This window comes from Diplotaxodon limnothrissa, linkage group LG4 (assembly GCF_057381915.1).
Source record: "Diplotaxodon limnothrissa isolate DT_005_m linkage group LG4, D_limnothrissa_male_GT1.1, whole genome shotgun sequence".
Taxonomy (NCBI): Eukaryota; Metazoa; Chordata; class Actinopteri; order Cichliformes; family Cichlidae; genus Diplotaxodon; species Diplotaxodon limnothrissa.
The window spans coordinates 2181027-2208378 of record NC_140599.1 but is presented as its reverse complement, the minus strand read 5'-3'; the positions used below and the strand labels follow the sequence as shown (position 1 = coordinate 2208378).

General features: G+C 44.8%; 1 protein-coding gene across 4 annotated transcripts; it reads right to left on the bottom strand.

Moving 5' to 3' along the window:
* Positions 1-6759: 6759 nt before the first annotated feature.
* Positions 6760-26865, bottom strand: glyr1 (glyoxylate reductase 1 homolog (Arabidopsis)). Of its 4 annotated transcripts, XM_085351261.1 has the most exons (16): positions 26789-26865; positions 25801-25837; positions 25641-25720; positions 25411-25549; positions 18156-18266; positions 17668-17751; positions 14473-14526; positions 13339-13389; positions 13097-13170; positions 12893-12992; positions 12629-12739; positions 12116-12217; positions 11820-11982; positions 11203-11382; positions 9805-9929; positions 6760-9633 (listed from the first exon to the last, which is right to left on the bottom strand). In XM_085351261.1, the coding sequence occupies exons 1-16, from the start codon at positions 26824-26826 to the stop codon at positions 9559-9561; spliced, it is 1524 nt and encodes a 507-aa protein (XP_085207387.1). In that variant the 5' UTR covers positions 26827-26865; the 3' UTR covers positions 6760-9558. The 4 variants fall into 4 exon arrangements, with proteins under 4 accessions (XP_085207387.1, XP_085207388.1, XP_085207389.1 ...); XM_085351262.1 differs by lacking the exon at positions 14473-14526; XM_085351263.1 differs by lacking the exon at positions 17668-17751.
* Positions 26866-27352: the final 487 nt, after the last annotated feature.

The following is a 27352-nucleotide window of genomic DNA, read 5'->3' as shown; positions in this document are numbered from 1 at the left end:
GTAAATGTGGTTATCCCAGCTGGACTTTTGTCAAAGCAGGAAAGGCTCCTAAAGAAAGCTCCAGCCGATCCAGGAGGGAAGGACAACCGCTGCCCACCTGTAGTGATCCCGTACATGTCAGGAGTATTGGAGCAGCGACACATTTTTTCTAAACACCGGGTCTCTGTGGCTTTTAAACCCCAAAACTTGGTCCACCCCAAGGATCGGGTCCCCGACACAAACAGAGTAACATAGTGTACGCTGTTCAGTGCAGGAGGATTGCCAGGATTTATACATCGGGGAAACCAAACAACCTCTGGCGAAGCGGATGGCACAACACAGAAGAGCCACCTCGTCAGGCCAGGACTCTGCAGTCTGTTTACACCTACAGGCCAGTGGACACTCTTTCAATGATGAGGATGTAACATCCTGGACAGGGAGGAACGCTGGTTTGAGGGCAGAGTCAAGGAGGCCATTTACGTGAAAAGGGAAAGACCATCTCTGAATGGAGGAGGGGGCCTAAGGGTACATCTGTCACCATCTTACAATGCTGTGATTGCAGCCATTCCCCACCTCTCTGTGAATGGGACTCATGGTTATTGATCAGTGGGCTTTGATCAGTGGGTTTTGATCAATGGTCATGAGAATTTGCATAATTAAGATTAAGGGACTGACCTCCCAGCCCATTGTTCTTTCAGTGGGCTGGTTTCAGCCATTATGCAAATGTATTGTTCATAAGATTGAAACCTGCAGTCAGCTGAGACTGAAGAAGTCACTTGGATGAGTGACGAAATGTTTCTCCCACAAAACGCTACGTCCAGATGAACAGAATCAACTTTTGGAGACATAATAAATGTTATTTATTCACTCTGTGTTTTTATCATTTTCTATCATGTTCAAAGAACGAAGCCACAGTGTGAATCCTGCACCAGTGTGATTGGGTGTTTTATACTCATCAGCGATCCTTCGAGGCTGTGGCAACAATTTGGAGTCAGCCTCCTTTGAACCTGTGGATAAATGAATCCAACATTCCATAATTTAACTCTGATCCTAGTGCCTTTCCAAGTGTGAGGTAAAAGCAGAAGCAGCCATGCATTTCCACACAGGATCTGGATTTGCAGCTGAGTGACAGAGGGTCAGTCTTTTGTCAGTTTTACTGCAAGAGAGTAATGAGTTTGATATGACAGCATCAATAACAATAGCAGGTTCAAAGATATTTAGCATTCACTCTGCCCACATCACATTGCACATTGTCGGGTGCAAAGTGAGCCGGGCGGCGGCCAGGAGTGGAGGCCCTGGCGAAGCGATCCCCGGCTACCAAGACAAGCGATTGGGACATGGAATGTCACCTCTCTGGTGGGGAAGGACCCAGATAGCAAGGAGACATTGAACAGATGTTGATTTTCCATCTGAACCATCAGAATCGTCAGGATTGAAATGTCAACACAAAACCAATGTTGAAACAACATTGAAATACTGATGAAACCTTACACTGACATTGAAATAACATTGATTCACTGTTGTTCTGTCATCGTTGATTGTTGATCTATTTATAGTTGACAAGGTGACAACAATCACGTTGAAAAACCATCGATTTATGGTTGAGCGGGAAATTAAAGCTGCTACCACTTGGACTATTCCGCAGCACCCCTATCACATTGGTACATCCCTCCAGGTAACCATTGTCTTGTACAGTAGAGCGGGACATTAGATTTACTCTCAGCGGAATTGACCGGAGAAGGCATCAGTTCATGCACTGCACTGGCCTGCACCACGATTAGTATAAGGTAAGAATGAATGACTTTTGTTCTATTCGTTATTTCCACGGTCGCATTTGAATAACAGTAAAAAAAAACAAAAAAAACTTGTTAATGTAAAGTTTCGGATAAAATGTGGGAGCCCGAAATTGTGTCTACTTTCATCTTACAATCCGGCAACAAATAAATTGCACTGCAAACAAAGTCTATCAACAAAGAAAACATTTTCGTTTCATACTTTTCCGTTATATTCCCTTACAAAGCTAGCTTTAACGCTTCGAGGGTTCCTTTGTTCTTGCCGTCGCCTCGGCGCTTGACCCAGACTTTCGCTCTTGTAGTTGCTTTTTAGCATAGTACTACAAAAAATTGTAAATCTGTGATATATGATTGATAAACGTAAAGGTAACTGTATAAATGTGTTCAATGACTTTGTTACTTTTAATGATTGGAGAGCACCCGCTTCGATTCGCACTCAATTCAAACTTTACGTTGCACGCTCACCTAACTTGCGTTTGCACCTTTTGTCCACACGTAAACTGCGTTTAGCATTTACGTGTGGACGAGGAAGACGAGGAATACTGTTAATTTTATTATCTTCAGTGTTTAAATGCTTACATATACGGGTTTGCTTGTAATTGTTGCCTATATACATTTTAAGCTATTATTTATTATTTAGTTCAATCAATAGATCAAGTTTTGTAGTGACTATGAAATATATTGTAATTATCTGTTTCCTGTTTATCCTAGACAGGGCAAAAAAGGACTCCAAATTAAAAAAAAGATAAAAATGAAAGACTGGTGCATTGTGCAGTTTAGCACTGGTGGTACAGAAATAGTCCCTAGATCATGGATAAATGGGGAGAAATTGTCATGGCCTCCATATCCTCCGTGAGACACATTCAGGATCCACGACGCAGTAAAGAGGAGAGTTCATCCTGGTGCAACATGGCTCACCTATGCACCAGTCCGACTTCTAATAAGCCATGGTGGGTATCATCTGGATTGGTGTTGTATAAATGTAACAATAACAAGTTTTTCGTGTCCTAATTTATGTCTGGCCATACATTGTGTTTGTACTTCCAGACACATTTCACGAAGCAGAACGCAGTCTTCAGAAATATCTAAGTGAACACTGTGATATGTCTGACCTTCAGTCCGAAGCTGAAACTCAGACCAGTCATAAAAGAAAGCACAAGTAAAACTTTTTTTATTTCACAAACATATCTTTGATTGCTAAGAATTTATGATCTTGTCTTTTATACATATCTGTGGTGCTTGCATACTGCAATATCATCACATAATATAGTCCAAAAAGTGGAAGCTTGTAAACTTTTTATAAATGCAAAGCCGTGTACACTTGTGCACTTCAAAAATCCCTTGTATACTGTACCTTCTTGCACATCTCCGTTTCCTGTGTGTGTTGTTATAAATCAAACTGTAACTTTAGGAAAAAATATTCCAAAAGCACATTTGTAATTACTTATGACCGTTTTCAACTTTTTTTCTTTAGACCAAATCCCCTGTACACATATAGTGACTCAGAGGATGAGCAGCCCACAAAGAAATGGTTTCCCCAGGCCCCTCGAGTGAAAATACCAGGTAATAAAATACTGTCTAGTGTCTTTGTACATATCTGTGTGTGACACAAGGAAACTTTTGATAAGTTGTCTGTATTCTTAAATACTTAAAAAAAATTTATCTTTTTCTGTCAGACCTGACGAGAGCTGTTAACGAACTCCGTGAGGAGGTCAGAGCCATCCGCAATACCGGCTGCAATGAATCGGTAGATGCTGGGGTACTGCCTCTGGATTTGCCCTTGCACAACATTGAGGAGCTAAACAAGGCAGAGCCAGCTCTTCAATCACAAGAGGCAAATAAGGCAAAGGTAAGTATATAAAGGTTATGTACACTTTGTAACTATAAAGTGTAATAGCTGTCAGATGTGATTTAAATACATAACAACGGCCTGTTGGTTAAACACACAAGCACTTGCATACACATTTAAGACATGAGACACGCTAATTCCATCTCTTAAAATGTGTCTATAGGTGAGACGCTTTGCCTTGATTGGAGCCTGACGCAGCAGTTAGGGGCAAACTCTATGTCCGAGTTTGTCTTTGCACAAGCAGTGCAGAAATGGCTCCGATACGCCCCAGATCGTTTGGGTGGTGCAGGACGCACATCATGCAAAAAATTACAAACTTCTGTGAATCATATAAACGTAAATAGGAAACTGTCTTTTAATAAAGTATTTAGCAAACGAAACATTCCCATTGACCTTTTTTTGTTTATTTTTTTTCTCTCTTACATCACATGCAATGCTTTCTTATTTTAGGATATTAATATTGACATGATACATTGTGAGACATTTGGGTTTTTTTTTATAAAGGGTGTCCAATTTAAGGAATAAGTACAATTATGTGTTTAGGTGGTTGAAGTATTGATGGAAACATGCAGTAGTTTAGTATTGGTTAAAATACCTATAAAGAGAGGTAGATTTCCAGTCATGATTTAACTGTTGTTTTAATAAAAAGCAACTGTGCGAAAGAGGTGGAAAATCAACACCATAGCTCAACAGTGTTTCAATATCAGAATCTGACATTGTTTCAATGTCAGCAGTATTAGAAAATATAACGTTGAATCAACGTCAGGTTTCAACATTGATTCAACATCAAAACCTGACGTTGTTTCAACGTTAAAAAAGGGTGCAAGAGTGACGTTAGGTCAACGTCACACTTCAACGTTGATTCAATGACACAGCCTGATATTGACTCAACATTGTTTCAATGTTTCCTTGCTATCTGGGGAGCCTGAGCTAGTGCATGAGGTTGAGAGGTACCGGCTAGATATAGTCGGGCTCACCTCAACGCATGGCTTGGGCTCTGGAACCAGTCTCCTGGAGAGGGGCTGGACTCTGTCTCAGTCTGGAGTTGCCCCTGGTGAGAGGGTATCTTGGTATCCCCTCGGCTTGCTGCTGGTATGTTGGGGTTTCTCCCAGTGGACGAGAGGGTTTGTTCCCTTCACCTTCGGGTCAGGGAACAGTACCTGACTGTCGTCTGTGCTTATGCGCTGAGTGGCAGTTCAGAGTACCCAGCCTTCTTAGAGTCCCTGGGTGGGGCACTGGAGGGTGCTCCCCCTGGAGACTCTGTTGTCCTGCTGGGAGACTTCAACGCTCACGTGGGCAACGACAGTGAGACCTGGAAGGGTGTGATTGGGAGGAACAGCCTCCCGGATCTGAATGCGAGCGGTGTTTTGTTATTGGACTTCTGTGCAAACCACAGTTTGGCCATAACGAACACCATGTTCGAACATAAGAGTGTCCATAAGTGCACGTGGCACCAGGACGCTCTAGTCCACAGGTCGATGATCGATTTTGGAATCGTATCACCAGACCTGAGGCCATATGTTTTGGACACTCGGGTAAAGAGAGGGGCTGAGCTGTCAACTGCTCACCATCTGGTGGTGAGTGGGATCAGGTGACGGGGAATGTCTAGCAGAGGCCCTGGTCCGCGAGATCTTCAACTCACACCTCCGGCAGAGCTTCAACAGCATTCCGAGGGAGACTGGGGACATTGAGTCCGAATGGACCATGTTCAGCACCTCGAAAGAAGAAGGAGTCCTAACGGGCTTGGTTAGTCTGTGGGACTCCGGAGGCAGCTGATAGGTACCGACAGGCCAAGCGGAATACGAAAAACTCGGGTGTGGGAGGAATTCGGAGAGGCCATGGAAAAAGACTTTCAGACTGCCTCGAAGAGATTCTGGCAAACTGTCAGGCGACTGTGGAGGGGAAAGCAGTGTTCTACCTGCACTGTGTATAGTGCGGGTGGAGTGCTGCTGACTTCGACTCAGAAAATCGTCGGACGGTGGAAGGAATACTAAGAGGATCTCATCAATCCCACTGGCACGTCTTCCGTGGCGGAAGCAGAGTCTGGGGACGAAGGGGATGACCCGCCAATCTCTGGGGGCGAGGTCACTGAGGCAGTTAAACAACTCCCTTCGTGGAACACTGGACCAGCTCTTTATCCTCTCGAGGATACTCGAGGGCGCATGGGAGTTTGCCCATCCAGTCTACATGTGCTTTGTGGACTTGGAGAAGGCATTCGACCGTGTCCCTCGGGAGGGGGGGGGTCTTGTGGGGGGTGCTCCGGGAGTATGGGTGTGGGTGATGGGCTCCGCCAGGGCTGCCCCTTTGTCACCAATTCTGTTCATAATTTTTATGGACAGAATTTCTAGGCGTAGCCAAGTGGCGGAGGGCTTTCACTTTGGTGGTCTCAGGATCTCATCTCTGCTTTTTGCAGATGATGTGGTTCTGTTGGCTTCATCAGGTGATGGCCACCAGCTTGCCTTGGAACGGTTTGCAGCCGAGTGTGAAGCAGTGGGAATGAGAATCAGCACCTCCAAATCTGAGGCCATGTTCCTCAGCTGGAAAAGGGTGGAGTGCCCACTCTGGGTTGGGGATGAGTTCCTGCCCCAAGTGGAGGAGTTTAAGTATCTCAGGGTCTTGTTCACAAGTGATGGGAGAAGGGAGCCGGAGATCGACAGACGGATTGGTGCTGCGGCTGCAGTGATGCAGCTCTCAATTTACTGGTCAATCTACGTCCCTGCCCTCACCTATGGCCACGAGCTGTGGGTAGTGACCGAAAGAACGAGATCGCGGATACAAGCGGCGGAAATGAGCTTCCTCTGAAGGGTGGCTGGCCTCTCCCTTAGAGATAGGGTGAGAAGTTCGGCCATTCGGGAGGGGCTCAGAGTAGAGCCGCTGCTCCTCCACATCGAAAGGAGCCAGTTGAGGTGGTTCGGGCATCTGGAGGAGGTGGCTGGCGAGCGGGATTCTCTGCTTGGGCTGCTGCCCCCGCGACCCGGTCCCAGATAAGCAGAAGATGATGGATGGATGTGCCCACATCAGTTACATTTAGCTCTGAAAGGACAAGTTCATCCTCTGGTGGCTCAAAACCTGTTTGAGGCCTGATGAAGTGAAATGACCACAAAAATGTATTTTTAGAGTTTTAGATGATGTGTCAGAATTCAGTGGCTATTACAGAGGAACAGCTGTAGTTTTCATATTTATGAGGATTTGATGCTCTGAAGTGTTAGGCTAGCTGCTATACAGGATTTGCATACTGTGATTACTATAGTTACTTTTGATAAGATTGGGACTGGAGAAGAGTCGGAGATTCAGCAGTTCATACACAGAGTCCAACTGTTTCAACTAAGATGTTTTTGATGTTTTTAGGGCATCCAAGTCCCAACTGAAACCCCAGCACCTCTCAATACAAACCTAGTTTTAGGGGAATGAATCCCCAGTGGCTAAAGGTGCTCCTTTGGGCTGAGATCTGATGACTGGATGCCATGTGAGTACAGTGAACAGTGCCAGGTTCAACAAACCAGTGTGAGAGGACCTGTGTGACACGGTGTGTTACCCTACCATCCAGCGATGTCACACTGTGGTCATAACCATTAGCTGTGCTTTCTGGCCTCTCAGACTGCTCAAAGCATATTCAAATGAACAGTGTGATATTACTAGCAGGAGATAAACAGTCAGTGCACACGTACACATCAGCAATTAGGAGTTTAGGATTTATTAAACAGCACAAAAGTCTTGATATTTTCACATGTACACAAAATCATAAATAGCCCCAAAGTTCCTCCCACCTTGCATCAATGGGATCCCAGTCATTATTCCATCACAATAAGCCAGATTATATAAGCCATATATTTATAAACCATTTACATTTGAACTGAGCAATCTACAGTATTAAGACACAGATGTTAGACATTCGCTCTGTAGAGTCAAAACCAAAAGTAGCTTCTTCATTAATCCTGATTACCGCAGATAGAAAAGGAACCCTACTTATCCTAATGTGCTATTTACATCTTCTAAAAACAGCTCTTTGAAGTCTAGAGCGTGTCTGACAAACCAAAATTAAAAACTTAACCTTGGCTAACAAAATGTTTCTCACAGATCGCTTGGTAACTACGTTTCGACAAACGTGTAGCCTCAGATGATAAAACCATGAACTGGTGGGTGATCGGCCCGTTTTGGTTTCTTCATGTCATACTGGATAAGATACAGTAGACCAACCTGGTGGTGCAGACGCACGTTTTCAAAAGCCATTTGGTTTCAATGTTCAATCTGAAAATAAAAATGACCCTCACATGTTTGTAGGCCTGCCGCAGCACTTCCTGAACATATGGGACAGAATAAACTTGGACTAACGACTTCAAACACGACGCCGCCGACACCCTAAAGTATCAGAATAATCCCCTTGGTTGACTGGTAGCCGAGCCCTGTCAGTCTTAGAAGATATGTCGCATCTTTGAGTTTGAAGCAGAGAAGAAGAAAACCTCACTACTGTGCCACATTTGTACTTGCATACGCTGTCTTACTGATAGCAGGTACGTTTGATGCTACATAGCAGAGGTCTTCATGGGTACCAATAAGACTAAAATCACTAAGCCCTGTGAGGACACCAGTGAGCTGGCTTCATATCATGTTGGGAAGTCAAAGCTTGGCCCACGGGGCCTGTGATGGATTCATACAGTGTTGGGCCGTGTTGTTCCCTCACCATCTCAGTAATTGTCTTTATCTGGGTGGCTGGAGCCTGTCAGGGCCAACACACACAGCCAATGCTGCAATCACAAAGATCTGAGTCCAAACATTAAATACATGAAACACTCAGTAACATATTGTAGATAAACTACTATAACTGAGACCTCCAACATCTCTTTGGGATTTCATTTTAATGATCATCTGTCACAAGCTGGGCCACAAACCTCACTGATCAGTTGTGTTGTGCCAGCCTGTGATGACCTTTACAGTCAAACCTCCGCCCACTTTGTTTGCTCGTAATTTTATTGAGGCCAGCCGACCAAATCAATATCAAGCATTGAGACTCAGACTGAGTGAACACAGTCATGTAACAAATAGTGTCTAAAACGACCTGTGTGTTGGTCTGCTTTGACTAAAGTCTACAGGGCCTACAGTTTAAGTGTCACTCTGGCCTTAGCTTGGCTCTAACGCTAGCGCCTAACAACGATTCAACACTGAGCTGTCAGCTCAAACGGGATCGATCTAGGTTCATATATTTAAAGAGGAAAAACAAAGTCTTCCACGAGAAAGGCCGAAGCGTTTCAAAAGTGGAAATCTCAAACCATGAGGAGAAACATCTGCATTTTAAGGCCTCGGCACATCTGCAGCTTTGTCCTCCACTTGTTTCAAACAAAATCACACTAATGGAAAAGCCTAAATTCTGTGGTTACACACGGGAAGAAGCCAACTGCACAAAGAAGACCTTAAAAGAGGCATAAATAAATACGTGTATTGTCGAAGGACCCGAGGGGTTACAATATTAAGGCAATGCAGTGGCATGTTCTGTTGCTTACTCTCATGGATTTCTGGAGCAGAGCTCACACAGATAATTAAACAAAAGGGGGAAAACTCAAATATGTTAGGGTTCTGATTCCACATGGCAATTTGTTTAGCTTGACAGTAGCGCCCAGCATTACTCATACTGTTTTATAACAACGATGTCAGGAACGAGGCAAAGCGCCCCTCAGACGGCAAACTGCAGCAGTGCAGTAGTTCAGCCTCGTTCCTGGCACTCTTACAGCATAAAATTCCCACAGTACAGTCAGTGCAATGCTTAATGTTGCCTCTAAAACACGGAATTACAGTCCCGGAATTGCGGGCAGGTAACGCGGCTGGCACTGGGGTGAAAAATAAAATAAAAGTTTCAAATTAAAAACAAAAAACCTTTAATGACAAAGGGAGAAAAGGAGGGATCAAAGACTGTGTGGTCCACAGGCCAGGCCACACCTCGCTCTAGTGAATGTAGGCTCTGTAAACTGCTGAAATGTCATTGTCCGACTGGTCCAGTGCCTTGGCCCGCTTATAAACCTGCAAAACAGAAAACAACGGCTGGACAACGGAGAAAAAACGTTTCTGCTGCCCCAAGGCTCATATGTTAGAGGACAAGCAACATGAGCAGGAAACACTTCATTTCTGAGAAGAAAAGTTTTACCACAAAGAATTACAGAAATTTAGAGGAGAAAGCTGTGAGAGCTGTACCTCGTTGGCAGCTGCAGCCATCGGGGTTGGATGGTTGGCCATGTCGCCCATGGAGATGGCTAGCCTTAGGTCCTTCTGAATGTGTTTCAAATAGTAGTCTGGTTTAAAGTTGCCCTGTAAAATATCTGGAAGGGGCAGGAAGACGGTCATTACAGGCTAGGTTATAGTAGGACCTCCTGATATTCATGGGACTTGTTTTTGTCCCAGTTAAGACTAAAAAAAGAAGAAGAAAAAATAAGCTGCAGTCTCGATTTGGCACGTTCCCCAGTTCAACCACGGATCTTTGACTGTTAGGCGAAGCCACTACACTATGACAACTAGGGCTGCCACAAACGGTTATTTTGATAGTCGACTAATCAGATCATCATCCATTGGGCGTAAAACGTACAGCTTATTGCACCAGCAGCTCTGCTCTTATATAACTATCATTAGCTTACAGCTTGAAGTGTTCAAGGTCTGTGCTAATTAAAAATAAAGACAAGATGATAGTTTATTAAATTTTAATGAAATCTGCAGATTGTTTTGGTGAAGTTTAATAAACTTCTTGCTATCTAAAATATAAAGTAAATCCTCGAGCATCTCACACTTCTGATAATCAGCTGTCTGCTTGATGTTTATTCAGCTGTGTAAAAACTATAACTTTAATCTCAGCCAAACCGATTTACTCAGGAACAAATAAAATACTGAAAAAAGTGCCTAGCCCCCGGCTCGCTATCGAGCTAGTGGGTAACAGACGTCTCCGAAAACGTCGGAGCGCTTTTGAAAATATGCGGTGTCTTGATAAACTGAGCAGATATTTGAGGTTTCCACAGCTACATTCTCGCCTGAAAATATGTTAAACGTTTATTTTGTGACCCAGAAAGAATAATAAGAGTAATATTAACACTAACTAGCTGCCGCCATTGTTGGAAACTGAGCTGGGCTGCGCTATGAATTCTGGGATAGGTTGGGCCACGAAGTATACACCCCACCCATCCTTCAAATCTGGGGACATGAAGGGCTCATTTGTCGGAGTCTTCAAATTTGGACCGTCTTTGTCGTGTCGCTGTAACGTAACCGGCCTACTAATGCGGGCACAGGAGGATGCAGTTCCTGAATTTGGACACAGCTACGATACCGGACACAGCTGCTTCTTCTTCTTCTTGTTTAACGGCAGCTGGCATCCTTGTACATGCAATGCTGCCATCTTCTGTTTCAGTCCGTTATTACACTCTTAAATCCTGCTACTTATTCCTGCGTCTTTTGTGATCTTACAAAGCTTCAAACGACGCGTCGACTATTAAATCAGTCGTCGACGAGTTTGATAGTCGACGTAATCGTGACTAGTCGACTAATCATGGCAGCCCTGATGACAACAAATCAAAGTGAGCAGTGACGTCACACTCTGTGTTGACTTACTCTGGCATTTCTGGTCCACAAAGGTGCTAGCCATCTGACCCTGGCACAGGATGTCCAGGAAGGTCTGCTGTGATTGGCCCGTGGCCTGTGCCAATGTTAGCCCCTCTGCAATAGTGGCCATGAAGCTGCCTTGAACCATGTTGAGGATTAGCATCATCCTTGCAGCATTCCCTGCCTCACCTTAAAAAACACACACACACACACACACACACACACAGTTATAATCTGGCCCAAATCCTCTGTGCCATCAGTCTGCACTGGCTACAATGATTCACTACAATTTTTATTTACATAGCACCAGATCACAACAAGGTGCTAAAGGAAGGAAAGAAGAAACCTCCCACAGAAGCAGGCTGAGGGAGGGGCGATGGGTTGGGGTGAGGGGCGAGAGATGGGAGAGAGCCACTGAGGAAGACAGCCACGGATTAATAACAAAGGAGCAGTTCTCATGTTTTCATCTTGTCGATATGGGCTGGTGCAGACTGATAGACAAAGGCACACAAATAACTCAAGTTCCTTTTGCTGCATGTGTGTCCCCTCGGATGTCTAAAGCCCAACACTTCATCCGTCTTCTGCGTGGGCCTTGCTGAGTGTACTGGACGCCGATCTTTCCGTACCCAGAAAAAACGAGGTCTTGCCCATGGCCTGGAAGCAGCTGCTGCAGTCCTCATAGACCGTCCTGTCGCCAGCTGCCAGGATGACCAGCATCCCGTCGTTGGACAGCTGCTGGCTTCCTGCCACCGGAGCTTCCAGGAAGCGGCCGCCGCGTGACGTGATCACCTGACATTCAAATACTGAATAAGAATTCATTGATACACTCAGCTGCTCCTACTGTAGGTACTTCTAACCGAGATGAAGGCAGCATGAGACAGTTTTAAAATCATTTTATTTACTGGATCATGCTGGTGTTTACCTGTGAGAGCTCTGTGATGGTCTCTGGATCGACTGTAGACATCTCTACGTAGCATTTGCCCGGTCTGATTCCTTGTAGGACTCCACTGGGTCCCAACACCAACTTCATAAAAGACAGAAATGTGAATATAGAGCTATGTGATTGATCTGCATTAGTGTCTTTGCCTCACACGATAACTGTTGGTGTGATTCAGAGTTAAATAAACATCAACGACCTGTTCAATGAACAACTTTGTCACATCCATCAAAGAGCCGCGTTCACACCCATGTTCCTTACAGTGAAACACCAGCTGGCGCCAGTGAATCAAAAAGTCAGAGCACCTTTCTGTTCATTTATAGCCCCGCCCACTTCACCCATGACAATCCCCACCCACTCAGTCTCTGACTGGAAATCTCTGTGCACTTGATGAATGCATGAAATCATGGATCCATTTGATTTTTCTTCACGTTTATTCTGTCGTTAGCTTGTTATTTGCAGACTGGTGTTGAACATGCCACGGTGCAGCGTACTCACGTCTCTGGCAGCCTTAGGGTCAGACACACAGGAGAAGGTGATGTCACACATGGAGGCCACTTCTGCAGGAGTGCGGCCTAACCGTGCCCCCTCCTGGATGAACAGGTCACACTGAAACATAGCAGGGAGGAATCAGCAGCAAGCCACACCCCCTTTCAACCAACCACGTCCACGTTGGGCGCTTTAATACTGCTGAACCTATAATCTGACTGCATGTGATCGTGTTAGAGACAGCAGCCACTGGCTGACCATGAGTGCGTTTACCTTTTCTGCAGTGCGGTTCCACACTGTCACGACATGACCCATTTTCAACAGGTTGGAAACAATGCCGCTACCCATCAGCCCCAGACCCAGGAAGCCTATTCTGAAGAGCAGAAGCCGAGAACATACAGATCAAAGCATGAAAACGAGCCCTGTGATCAATTTAGCAACAGTGTTGTGTAACCCTGTGACGAGGATGTGCCATACCGCTTATCTGTGGGTGTGATGCTGCCGTTGATCGCTGTGCTGTCTGCTGCTTGGATAGATGTTGACCCTGTGACCTGCACAATCAGAGGCAAATCTATAGAAATCACACTCACGGGAACTAAATGAAAAAATTAATCACATGTCCTTTGCCTGGTATGCACCGTGCACACATGCAAGTCTCTGTTCCTGCCAATGAACAATCATTTCAAGCAAATCAAAGCAGCCTACATTATTGCTTTTACCTCTTCAATGATCTTCAGGCGTTTGCTAATGGGCTCCATTGACGAAGCTGGCTGTGGGCGCAGAGGTGACAAAGTAAAAACAATGCAACTTATATTTAAAACGAGTCGTTTTTAACGAGCTGTAATTCATACAACATGTTTTCATTTCACACCAATCGATAATCAGTTAGTGCTAAAAGCAGCAAAGTGGACAGACTGAGGAGATAATCTGCATCACATTCCTTATAGAACCGGGAATCATCATACGCCATCAAGTAACTGGTACATAACTGACAGTGTCACCAGCTGCCACTACAGCAAGCTTTATAAACACACTTCATCATTTTTAATTCATCTAATTAACTGAATTATTAGAGGACCAACTTAGACATGAAAACATGTGAGTGTAGAAGTGAAGTTTGTGTTGCAGACTAACTGGTGGTTGCTGCAATAAGAAACAATGTGTCAGTGAAACAAATCTTACACCAGATATTGAATTTCATCAGGTTTGAAGTGTTGGAGATGTTAAAAAAAACTCTTCTCCAGTGGAGATTATGTCCTACTAACATCTTAATGCCAACAACTGTGGAGTCCCAGCGAGTCACCATGGACAGAAGCCCCTGATCCAAAACTGACCTTCAAGCTAAACTCATGTTTGCTGTTGCACAAACTTTAAAGTCCAGATGAGACAAAGATCTAAGGCCTTCAAAATGAAGAACACGGTACCACCTGTCAAACACGGTGGAGGCAGCATCGACACTGGCACACTGCACAGAGTGAATGGAATAAAAAACCTCAACCTCCGACACGATTGGGTTTTCCAACAGGACAATGATCCCAAACACACCACAAACTGGTTTTGAAAAGCAGCCTAATGTCCTTCCCAAAGGCCCGACCTCAGACCTATTAAACACTGGTCCATGCCAAGAAACCAAACCAACCAATTTAACCGAACTCCGGAGTGCTGATGGCTCCAGAGCATGCAACCAAATGTTGGTGTTGGTGTTGGTGCAGGTGTGCGAATCAGAGAACATTCTAGATAAATGGAAACCATATTCCTGTTTGTTGTTGTAAAAAACATTAGAAACTTAAATGAGCCGTCATTCATGCCTATGCGGAGTATATGGAAACCTCTGACCACATGTTCCTGCTTACCTTTTCAGACTGGCTGAGCAGAAAGTGGTGAAAATGTGGATCATCCTTCACAGGCTACAACACAGAGTGCAGTGGATGAGTGTTCATACAGACGTGCAGTGATCTGACAGGTTACAGTGTTAGAGCCACTCAATCATGTTCTAAAGCTCCTGCATTAAAAGCTAATGTTGGCAGCCTGTCTGCACTCTACAGTGTTTTAAAAGAAAACATTCGAGGTAAACATCAACACAGCACATTAAGGCGCGGTGGTGTTTGCATCATGCCATCTTCCCACAGCCACGCCTGTAATGATCTCACCTGCAGCCTCTCACACATGGACATTTTAGAGATACACTCTTGCAGAGCACCAGTTTTATGATTTTATGAATTTCGGGCTTAATTGGGGAAGCAGCAACGAGTCTAAAGCCACACCTTATTTCCTTCATTTTATCTTAGGAAAATGAGAAGTAGGTGTAACAGCTGTAAACAGACATGAAGTACAGTATGTAAGTTTGTACTACTCTAATGAGCCTGAAAGAGAATATTTGGTTCAATTCAATTTTATTTATACAGCATTAAATGACAACAACAACCGGCTCATGGTGCATTATCCTGTAAGGTCGACCCTACAATAACACAGAACGCCAACGATGATGACCCCCTGTGAGCAAGCACTTTGGCAACAGTGGGAAGGAAAAACTCCCTTTTAACAGGAAGAAACCTCCAGCAGAACCAGGCTCAGGGAGGGGCGGGGCCATCTGCTGCGATTGGTTGGGGTGAGAGAAGGAAGACAGGATAAAGACATGCTGTGGAAGAGAGACAGGGGTTAATAATAACTAACGATTCAATGCAGAGAGGTCTGTTAACACATGCTGAGTGAGAAAGGTGACTGGAAAGGAAAAACTCAATGCATCATGGGAATCCCCGGCAGCCTACGTCTATTGCAGCATAACTAAGGGAGGATTCAGGGTCACCTGGTCCAGCCCTAACTATATGCTTTAGCAAAAAGGAAAGTTTTAAACCTAATCTTGAAAGTAGAGATAGTGTCTGTCTCCTGAATCCAAACTGGAAGCTGGTTCCACAGAAGAGGGGCCTGAAAACTGAAGGCTCTGCCTCCCATTCTACTTTGAAATACTCTAGGAACAAGGAGTCGCCGTTGCACAACCGACAGGGTGACAACAAAACCTTATCAGCCAGCCGAGGGGCGAACAGCTCTGAAAAGGCTCCTCAGTAGTAAAATCTAAAGAAATAAAGGGTGGCTCCAGACTTTTGCACAGTGCTGTAATTGTTATTATGGAGGCAGCCGTCAGCGGATCTGTGATGCAAACATACACGTGGCCCTGGTTTTTAAGGTGGCCCTTGGTACGGCTTATTAAAGGGGTAAAAAGAAAACACACCATCTGAAATGAATAGAAATATAAGATTCAGATCTGTAACAAGTGCTGCATGCTGCATGCATCTAGCTGGCGCTCATAACTTTGGTTAATTACGAGAGGACGATGCAGCTCTTCTGTCTGTGAACGTTAGCATACTGGAGTTACAAAGCAGGACAACGTTAACATGGAAATGTGTGTTAGTTTGCGCCACAAAGTGCAGATTGAACTCTGATACTTCTATTAAAATGAGGTGACCCCACAAGTTCACTGTCCTTCTCTATAAAAGTAGAAACCAGTGACGAGGCCCCAGTTACAGACTGGTTCACGGCTCCATTTTAGCCAAAAACTGATTGAACGAGCTTTACATGACTAAAGGAACGTGCAGTTATTTCTGCCTAACACGACGGACAAAGAGGAAATGGATGTTTTGCATAGACCGGAAACTAAAACAAGGAAGCGTGATGAAGCAGCCTGAGGAGCCGCTGGCTCTCACTGCACTAACACGGGGGCTTGAACTGCTTCCTGGGACAATAATTAGCTGTAACGTGCAGTAGCAGGCTGACGTTTGGACACCTTCACCCACCCAAATGTTTACTGACAAATAAAAACTGTTACTGTCTGCATTGTTTTGGTGGGTGAGCCGTTTGCATACGTACACATACAAACCTGTCAAAGGGCATTTCATTCAGCGCGGTCACATCCCGTAACCAAGGACCAGCTCGGTCCTCATGACACCTCCGAGGCTGCCTGCTTCCTAACCTGTCAGTGAAGGTCAGGGAGCAGGCAGCCAACTAAACTAAAACTACGGAGGGTTTAAAAAATTGATTTTCGGTTTCAAATCGAGTTTAGCTTGAATAAAGCCACATCGATTCATTCAATCCTAAATCCATTTTTAAATATAAATGTATTTTGCCAGAAACTTGGATTAAAGCTCACGAAACTATTTCACCGCCACCAAACAGCTAAAGCAGTAAATGAGAGCAGGAAGACGGATTGTGCACAAAGATGTAAACACGGAGCGTGGATGGAGCCCCGACAGCACGTGTGCAGACACGTCGCTGCTGAACGCCGACACCTCACAGACTCTGATGCTGCAGGTTTCATCACTCGGACCAAAATTCACTGAACCAGCAGCAAAAGAAGATCAAACTACATGTTTGATCAACATCGTCATTAATTCACTCGGACTTTGGCTGTTTAGCTTCCGCCACAATAAGATCTCACTTCCTGCGCAGCTCTGTCTCTCTGTGTACTTCAGGAACAGCTTCCAGTCTCAGATCTCTGTTTTCTGCATTATTTGTACAGCAAAACTTCAAAAACGACTCTGGACGAGAAAGCCTCATTTCTGCTGTCAATACTGAAGAAATGTCAACTTTTACAAAACTCTCAGCTGTGTCTCTAATCAAACCTCTGTGACTTCAGCAGCATCAGGTCATGTTCAGATGCTGATTCGTGGTTTTCTTCAGTTTTTGTTCTACTGCAGAATATTTTTAAGGCTGCTGTAAAAAGTCGGGCCAGGAAAATCTGCTTCATGTTTTTCTGTTTTATGCTCACTTACTTTGACACAAAGGCCTCTGCTGTGGTGTCAGTGCTGATAAATGATCTGAATTATAATATTTCTCAGTCAAAACGCCCAGCCCTAATCAAAGCTCCATGTGGCACTGAGCCCTGCACGCAGGCTTGCTGACCATTTCAAGATCACAGCAAACAATCTGAGCAGTCACAGAGAGCACCAAACAAGCCAGAAGGGAAAGGTCTGCAGTTGCTGGTGAATTAAAGCCAAAGATTAAGGTCAGGTAGAAGTCAAGACAAGGCTTGGTGGGAGGGGGCGTTCACCTACGCTGCTTTCCCATTTGAATCCTGAGCCCGGTCCAGCCCCCAGCCTCTCAATAGTGGATGGCTCGGGGTCAGAGTCAGCTAAGTCCTTAAGGAGGAAAAAAGACACATATTCACCTTTAAATCAGTGAGAAATCTGCAGAGGTCAGTGTCTGCTGCAGGGGGCGCTGTCTCTATCATGTGCAGGAGACTCGACTGGATTATTTTTACTTTGGTTTGTTTAAACCATCACACATTCTTAACAGGAAACAGATGAATTGTGAACAGCAATGGAAGCTGGATGTGGTTCACTTTGACTCACTAGTCCTCCACACTCTTTGTTTCTGTGGCTACAAAATGTAACTCAGGTGTTGTTTTATAATAATATTTCAAAAACAGTCCAAGCAGGTTTGATTCTGATATTTTAGACAAGCACTGACAGGAAGGGAACCGTTTTTAACCTTTACAATAAAATACAGTCATCTTCACAGTGGTGTTAGCGTCTGAACTGACCTTCTCAGAGGGGTCCTTTAGGGCACTGAGGTCCTCATCATCCTCATCCAGAATTTTTAGTGGCTTGTTGGGCGTCTTCTTTCCTTTTGAGTCTCCTTTGCCATCTGAGTTCTTTCAAAAACACACACAGTGTCACTGAGCTGCCAAACTGAACGTGTTTATTCACATGTCGTGAGAAAAGTCTCAGTGATGAGACGTGTTTACGTTTATGGAGAGAAATCTGCCTGAAAATAGTAACAAACAGGGCTGCAGCCGTTCATCCAGTAATTCTGTAAATGAAAAATTCGACTCGATGCTTTGTTTAACACGCGGCTCTCACCACTGTCACCATGGAAACGTGAGTGCACATTTGCCACGACAAACAGACGTGCAGTGGAAACATAGTTGGTAGCAGCAAACCAATACAGAGTGACAACAACGAGCCCACGCAGACCCAACAGCAGCAGTGATGGTGACACTGGGACATTTCAACGCAAAGAGGCGGAGCCAAAAGAAAATGTGTTTTCCAAAACAGCCGGAAAAAGCTAGCGCGAGTCCTTCATCCCAACAGCTGATCAACAAACTCCGACGTGAGGAAAAGCAACCTCTGTAGCTGCTCCGTGTTTCAGACTCAACGTGAAATAATATCAAATGCTGAGTTCGTTAAATTAGATTCAGATTTTTCACAAGTCAAGTCAAGTCAAGTTTATTTATAGAGCACATTTAAAAACAATCAAGGCTGACCAAAGTGCTGTACAGTAAATACAGATAAAATACAATAGAACACAATTTCGTAATAACACCTCGCTGATAAAAATAAAATAAAAATATATAAAACAAATAAATTAAACCTTTCTAAAAGCCAATGAAAAGAGGTGAGTTTTAAGAGCGGTTTTAAAAGTTTCTAGGCTTTTGGAGAGTCTGACGTGAGGAGGTAAACTGTTCCACAGTCTGGGTGCAGCCACAGCAAACGCCCTCTCTCCCTTTGTCTTTAATTTATACCTGGGAACATCTAAAAGCATCAGGTCGGCTGACCTCAAAGATCTCCTGGGGCGATAAGTACTAAGGAGTTCTGACAGGTAAGAAGGTGCAGTGCCATTTAAAACCTTAAAAGCCAGCAATAAGATTTTAAAATCAATCCTAAAGGCAACTGGGAGCCAGTGGAGAGAGCAGAGAACCGGAGTGATGTGTTCTCTTTTTTTTGAACCGGTCAACAGGCGAGCGGCAGCGTTCTGCACCAGTTGAAGGCGATGTAGACAGGAACGATCTAGGCCAGCATAGAGGGAATTGCAGTAGTCTAGCCGTGAAGTAATAAAAGCATGGACCACTCTTTCTAGATCGTTCCTGCAAAGGTAAGACTTGACTTTGGCTAAAATCCGCAAATGATAAAAAGATCCCTTAACTACAGAGCTGATTTGTTTATCAAGTTTAAAAGCATTGTCAAAAATAACTCCAAGACTCTTAATGGAAGAAGTGCAATCGGAGGTTAGGGGTCCCAAAAAGTCAAGAGAGAAGTTGGGATCTTTAGGAAGCCCAAACACAATGACTTCAGTTTTGCTTTCATTAAGGTGTAAGAAGTTAAGAGTCATCCAAGTCTTAATGTCAGACAAGCAGGAGAGTAGCGGCTGCAAAGAAACATTGCAGTTCAACCTCAGAGGGAGGTAGATCTGAATATCATCGGCAAAGATGTGGAAGGACACATTATGTTTACGGAGCACATCGCCCAGAGGGAGCAAGTACAGAATAAACAACAGGGGGCCTAGTATGGACCCCTGAGGTACGCCACAGGTTAAAGGAGCTCTGGGAGATGACAGTTCACCAAGGTGAACAGAAAAACTCCTATTATTCAAATAGGACTGGAAAAACTTTAAGACAGTGCCCTTTAAACCGACACAATGTTGAAGGCGGGATAGCAGTATGTTGTGATCAACAGTGTCGAAGGCTGCTGTCAGGTCCAGGGTTACTAAGACAGCAGCACAACCAGAGTCAACAGTTAAAAGCAAATCATTAAAAACTCTCAGAAGGGCGGTTTCTGTGCTATGCCGAGCTCTAAAACCAGACTGGAACTTCTCACAAGCCAATAAAATGTACCAGTAAAACTCTGAGCCACTGAATTAACACAAGCACACGCTGGCTTCTTCACTGCAGCCACCGTGTTAGAGGCTTACACACAAACTCAAACATGAACAACTTTACTAGCACAAAAAAACCCCATCCATTTATTGTCACTTAAACAAGCAGCTGTTTTTATGTACATTAAAGCTTTATAAAAATGTAACAGTGCAAATGCAAATTCCTTGCTGAAAGTTTAACCAAAAGGCATTTCCAGTACAAATGGGCTGACACATCCTCAGCATAACCATGTATAATATCCACTGAAGTTAAAAAGAGGAGCTTTGCAACATTAAACTGCAGTGTGCCAAATAAAAAAGTCAAATATGTATTTCTCGGACCATAAGGTGCACGGGATTATAAGGCACATTAAGCGAAACAAAGCAGTCAGATAAATCAAACTTTATTCAACTCATTCTTCTTGCTTCCTCCATTTCTGTCCCATCGATTCATTAATGCTGTATTCTATCACAGCGGCTCTATTCCCATGTTGTTGCAGTATATTAATGACTAACCTCGTATTGTGGATGGATTATCTCAGTTGTTCTCCTGACTGAAGTTTGGTCCGTTTACAGCATCCTGCCATGCGATTACATTTGTCCCTAACCATCAGGAACCTTCACGTTAACTTTTGAGGGGAAAAGTGTTAGTGTTCGTCCTCCAGCTTCACTGTTTATGTTATGCTAACATAGCTGTGTCGCTAGCGATCACGTAGCACATCATTAAATACCAGCTAGCCCAACTTCAGTAACCCTACAAACGTCGCTGTTTAGTTTCCTGTCTTCATTTATGTTGGAAGTGATAGCAGAGCTGTACGTTTGAATGTTTTCAGAAATCTCTCAGTCAGAACATGCTATATCATGCTTAGGTAACTAGCGAAACTAGCGAGCTAACTTCCGCTAGCTTCCTGCTAACTTCTAACTCTGATAAATGTAATAAATCCTGTTTTCATGGATGCCTGGAAGTTAAACTTCATAGTTACACCTGGTAAAGCAGCAACGCTGATCGTTTTATTAAAGATGAAAGAATTTAGTCAGTTTTTAACTCTCAGCGATGCTGCAGTGTTGTTTGACTTTGGGACCTGAAGAGGACGGAGTTTAGGACCCAGATTACTCTGATTTACGAGCACCTTAGTGCGACAAATACGGCAATAACGACGGCCGCCTGCATGTTCTACAAAAAAACAAACAAAACAAAAAACAAAAAACTGTGCTTTGTTGTGTATCTGCCGGACAAACACCAAACCAGTTCCAAGTGGCACCATTTTTACAAACCAATTCTGGTTCATCCGTTTTACTCAATCTGCCATGCTTTTTCGGCCATGTGCGTATGACAACAAAGGCACTGCACATGCGCGTTTTACCCAAATTCTATCGCGATATTTCATTTTCTCATCGTTGCCTAACATTGTACCGGTATTACCGTAAACTGTATAATATGGCTCAGCCCTAGTGACAATTAAAGGATTCTTCTACTTGATTTATCGATGGAACCGAGGACAGATTACTCGATTACTAAAACCTTCGATAGCTGCAGCCCCAACCTAATCCACCACGAACCCCCCTCTGCACCACACCACGAGGATCCATGTGTTGTGTGGAAGCTCAGCTCCAAACTGTATCTACCAGTAAAACTATTACTATACAAAGGCGTACACACTGATCACTTCTTCAGTTCAGGTCCGGACAGTTTCCTCATTCAAAACTCTGTGCGTACAAATGTCTGCCACATGCAACATTTCTCTGTGCACCAACTGCCTGTTATGCACAGATCACATGGCAGCGTGGGGAGACAGATTTCATGCTGCCAGCTTCACACACATCCACAAATGTAAGCTGCATTCAAGACCCAGTGTAAAACTGGGACATCTGGGCTTCTTCTAAACGAACAGAACGACCAAAGGACAGATTTATGGTTACAGACACCACACAGTACTCTGTGAAGGTTAGCTTATGGTTTAAATAAGCTGCTGCTACACGCTAACATGTTCAGGGTTAGTCATTAAGCTAATATTAGTGTTAGCCTGCTGTTATTAGATAACAGTAAGATTCGAATCAAATATCTTTTACAGTGTCTGAAACTGGTAACAAGCACAACAACAACGATGTCCACCTTTTTTGTGGAATCCATGTCACATATCAATTTCACCACGGGATGCTCGGCCACGTTGCTATGATGACAACCACGCACGTTAGTAGAACCAGATTGTAACGGAAAACCAGTCGATCCGAGTCGAGTCACGGCGATCTGTGGTGAATCGATCCAAATAGGAACTTAAAAGCTTTAGAAGAAGCCCAGAACTGGGACAAGAACACAGCTTACATTTGTGGATCTGTGTGAAGCTGGCAGCATGAAATTTGTCTCAGAATCCGACGCAGGCATGTGATCTGTGCGGATCAGCCGACTGGTGCACTCATATTTTAGGGTTTGTAAGTGATGGAGAGGAACGTTGCATGCAGTAGACAGCTGGATGCAGAGAAAGACAAACGCATCCCATTTGTGAAGCTGAACTTCCTAAACTGTGCGTAAATGATCAGCATATCCGGTTGTTCAGGGATGACGCGACGAATCCTACTTCCGGGCCTAAAGTAGTCTGCGTTTAATATGGCTTTTGTGTTGTTAACATGTTTAATGTTATGTATTTTCTTCTATTTGATCTCAAAAAGCTCCTAAAACAGTCAGTGATCACTGTTGACCTCCCTCGGCTTTTATTTCCGCTAATCATTTATTTAAGCTCAGTTTTTAAAACCTTAGGATGTAACTACAGCCCAGCCCATGCAGCAGTTTATGAATGACTAACCTCGTATTGTGGATGGATTATCTCAGTTGTTCTCCTGGCTGAAGTTTGGTCCTTTTACAGCATCCTGCCATGCGATTACATTTGTTCCTGACCACCGAGAACACTCACGTTAACTTTTATCCAGTGGAAAAAAAGTTAGCTTGTTTATATTATGCTAACATAGCTGTGTCGCTAGCGGTCACGTAGCACATCATTATATACCAGCTAGCCCAACTTCAGTAACCCTACAAACGTCACTGCTGTTTAGTTTTCTGTCTTCATTTATGTTGGAAGTGATAACAGAGCTGTACGTTTTAATTTGTTTCCAAAACCCCGCAGTCAGGACATGCTATATTGTATTTAGATAGAAGCTAGCGAGCTAACTCCCTGCTAACTTCTAACTCCGTTAAATGTCATAAATTCCGTTTTCATGGATGCCTGGATGTTAAACTCAATTGTTACACCTGGTAGAGCAGAACGCTGATCATTTTATTAAAGATGAAAGACTTTAGACAGTTTTTCAACTCTCAGTAATGCCACAGTGATCGTTTGATATATGGGCCTGCAGCGGAGTTTAGGCCCAGACACGGCTAGTGACGTCAGACTGAACAACTGGATAGTTTTACGTGTGGTCAGATGGCTTCATATTTGTGTGTGGATTGAAGCATGTGCTCAAAGGTTACACACAACTCACTGCACGTGGCTCGTGCTGTAACCACTGAGGCTCATTTTTCTCCATACGTGCTCCATGTTGGTATTTGTTACACTGAAGAAGGAAATGATGAGAACAGTGTGCAGTACGTTCTGCAGCACTTCAGTTTTGAGTTTCAAACACTGTTTAGATTTGAATCTATGAGGCACCAACCTCTGCTCCATTTACACATCCATGACCCATGAGATACATCTACACTCAGCAGCTATGCAGAGGGAGCATGTGACATTGCACACTCCACAGTAGCACCCCTGCTACATGGCAGCCTAATGCTTTATTGTTATTACCAGCAACATTAATCGCATGTCACCGAATAAAACATTAGCAACCTGCCAACAACATTTCAGCTGTAGACAGAAGAGCAGTAGACCTGCTGTTCAGTGCATCGGGCATTTACAAGCCACACCAGCCCAAACGTCATCCACCGACCCTCACATCTCATGTGATGAAGGTGATGTAGAGACTAGTCTTTGCTCACAAAGACACAAAAACAAATGTCAGAGGAAATGATGTAATCATACATAACACACAGAGTGCACTCCCATCTCCATGGTGATGATCACCTTTGATTTCTCAGCGGAGAAGCTACAGCCCTACATCCTGTGGATTACTGACAGCGGTTCATCGTGCACACCTCAGACTCTCAGTACAGCTCTGGGTCACGCCACCTACAGACACTGTGACAAAGCTGCAGTGGTTGGATGTACTAGAGCTGGACTACGGGAGGAATCTCCTTCTGGATGTGAATCAGACAAAAGAGATGCTGACTGACTTCAAAAGGAAGAGGAAGGATACACCACCTGTGGGATGTTGATGTGGTGGAGAAGTCCAAGAACCTGGGCATCCACATCATCAACAGACCAACACAGAGGCTGCATGCAAAGAGGACGAGTAACTCCCATACAAGCAAACAGTCAGAGCTGTTGAGACGGTGAGCTCAGGGCAAGTAAAAGAAAATGTCTGTAGCATCTTCCCTGTATCACTGGTAAAACCTTCTCTTGGAAAAAGCTAGCAGGAATCCCAAAGAACTGCTCGAGCCAGTCGACGTGATGCGCAACACGGTTCGCGAGGGTGAGAACGGCAGGTACACTGGATATCCAGAGGAGCATCGTATCTAACAGACTGATTCATCTCCATAAACCTGGGTAAGGAGGAGGCGGGACCAGGACCAGCGATGCGTTCACTGTCCTGTGTGACCACTGCATTCTGTAGCTACAGGTTTATGCTCTGTAAACAGCAACCTGCAGGGCAGCAGGCTGCACTGAACTCCTGCTGCTCCTGTTGTTTTAGTGTGATTACTAGGCCCCATCGTCATCATCAGCATGTGAAGATTTCCACATACAAACTCAGTTTTATAAAAAGCACGCAGCACCACAGCTGTGGGTCCTGGGCTCTGTGGGGACGTGGCCACAGACTTCTCTGACCATTAACAGCACACGAGTCCCTTTTAATGTTCTCGATTAAGAAAAAGAAATAAAACAAAGAAAAACAAACACCTGTTTGTGACAGTCTATGTGAATAAAGACACTGAGCAAAAGGCTCAGCATTAATTAGGCAAATTACTGTGGTGCTGCTTGCTATGAATTTAAAACCTCCAGTCATCACGTACAGGGTTACATCTAAGCAGACTGTGATTTTTCTGCATCTTCTCGGTGTTAGGTGTCGTGCTTCACCTGTTCTTTCCCCTTTGCTTTCTTTAAGAAGTCCTCCACTGCATCAACAGCTTGCTGGAAGCGCTTTCCTTTATTTATCTTGATCATCTCTTCTTTGTGGGCATGGTACGGCTTCAGCTGTTCTACTTTGATCCAGGCACTGGAGACACACAGACACACAACTCTCCCGCATCAGCTGGAGAAGGCACAGCATGCTTGGCCAGAACATGAAGCTGATGATCCATACTTACTGGTCCTCTGTTCCAAAGAACTTCACAAAGTGGCATTTCTTGCCCCTGGGCTTTTTCAGGTCCTTGGGGGGGCTCACTATCTGAAACGAGAGTGTTTTGGTGTAACGTTACCGTCATTTTCTTAATTTAACAGAGGCATGGACAAGCTGTGGCTCCTTACCTTTCCTGGCCATGGTGGGTAACGACCGAGCTTCCCCCTGAAATAAGACCACACAGTCAGCACCGAGCCCGCGATCTTCACAGTTCACTGTACTCTCTCTGCTCAGCAGTCCCACAATGAGCTTTGGCGACGCGATACATCAGCTAACATTATCAGTGAAAGTCAGACTCCATGAACTGTCAGATAAAGAGAAACTGGGCCAAGCGCGGATCACTCCCAGGTCTGTGTGGCATCAGCTGCCCGCCTCAACCCCCCGCGGTGTTGATTCGGTACTAAAGTATTGAGCCAGCAGTCTGAGCGCTAACAGCAGGATTCGCAGACGGCTGGTACTGATCAGTACCCGTGCTCAGCTCGCGGCGCTCGGTGGGATTTGTCGCCGTGCCTCCGCACACTGCCCTCGCCTTCTCAGCACTTGTTCGGCCCGGTTTCACTCAGATTGCTAACTGCGTCGTCTGCCACCCTTCCCGCGGTGCATTTGTAACGGTCTCAACAAACAAATGCGCAAATGTGTGGAAATCAAGCCTTTACGAAAAACTTGCAAATGTGCCCGCCCGCAGTAACACGGAAGCCGAGCGCAGACATCCGCTCAGGCTCCGCTGCTAGCAAAGATCGTCGCAGACCACAACATTTCCACGAGCCGAGGCACTGAGCCCGTGTAACGTAGGTCTGCACGCACACACACACGACGGGGAATAAAATGATCTCCAAAGACAAGTTTGCATGGGGAAAAACAGCTGCCTAGTTTGGGTCTAAACCGTTACTGTAGCTTGTTTGCTAGCCAGCAGCTAGCGTCGGCTGCAGGCTGAGTCAGCTCGGTTAGCGATTTGTTTGGGTCGGCTATCCACTAACCCAGCACGGGAAACACTTGCAAGGATTACACCTGGTTTACGGCACGGAGAAACATCACTGCCACACGTCCTAATGCAGCGCTGCTCTATGGCCCGCAGACAGGAACCGGAGCACTCAACCTTGTCTAAAGGTTACTCACCACACTAGATCCCCGATCCTCAGATGCACCGTCGCCATCTTACAACTTTAATAAAACGTCGCACTGAATGAGAGGAAAAGACAACACACACCCACTAATCACATGTGAGGCCAGCCCCACCCCTTTCTCGTACGTCACATCCGTCGCTCTGTTGTTTACTACACATTTCAAGCAGCAGCAACAGCAGCGTGCACAATATCTACAGCATATCTTCCATACATAACGATATAAACCCACAATAATGACTCAGCCACGGGGAGCCACACGCTGGTCCCAGGCCGGCAGAAACGGGGAAGGTTACATCGGGAAGGGGATCCGCCACAAAGCCTCGGCCGAATCAAACGGCCATTATTACAAAAATGCGCTTTCCACATAGGGTCGACCAACTCTGCTGCTGCCTGAAGACACACAAGAAGGAGGGAGGGTGGGAGAGAGGCGCTGGGTGTGGGTGTGTGGAGGGAGAGCAGGAGCACTGCAGGTGGATTCAAGTTGTTCTACACAGGTGTGCGGTGACAGTAACTGCTTCTACGTTACGTGAGCACTCAAAGCACTTTACACCAGGGG

What these genes read in the sequence shown, in the direction of transcription:
- glyr1 (XM_085351261.1), bottom strand. Translation starts at nt 26,826, where the DNA reads ATGGCGACGGTGCATCTGAGGATCGGGGATCTAGTGTG. An exon ending in TGCTCAGCCAGTCTGAAAAG is followed by an intron (nt 13,390 to 14,472) that starts GTAAGCAGGAAC and finishes CTGCGCCCACAG; the next exon opens with CCAGCTTCGTCAATGGAGCC. An exon ending in GGAACCGCACTGCAGAAAAG is followed by an intron (nt 12,740 to 12,892) that starts GTAAACGCACTC and finishes GCTATGTTTCAG; the next exon opens with TGTGACCTGTTCATCCAGGA.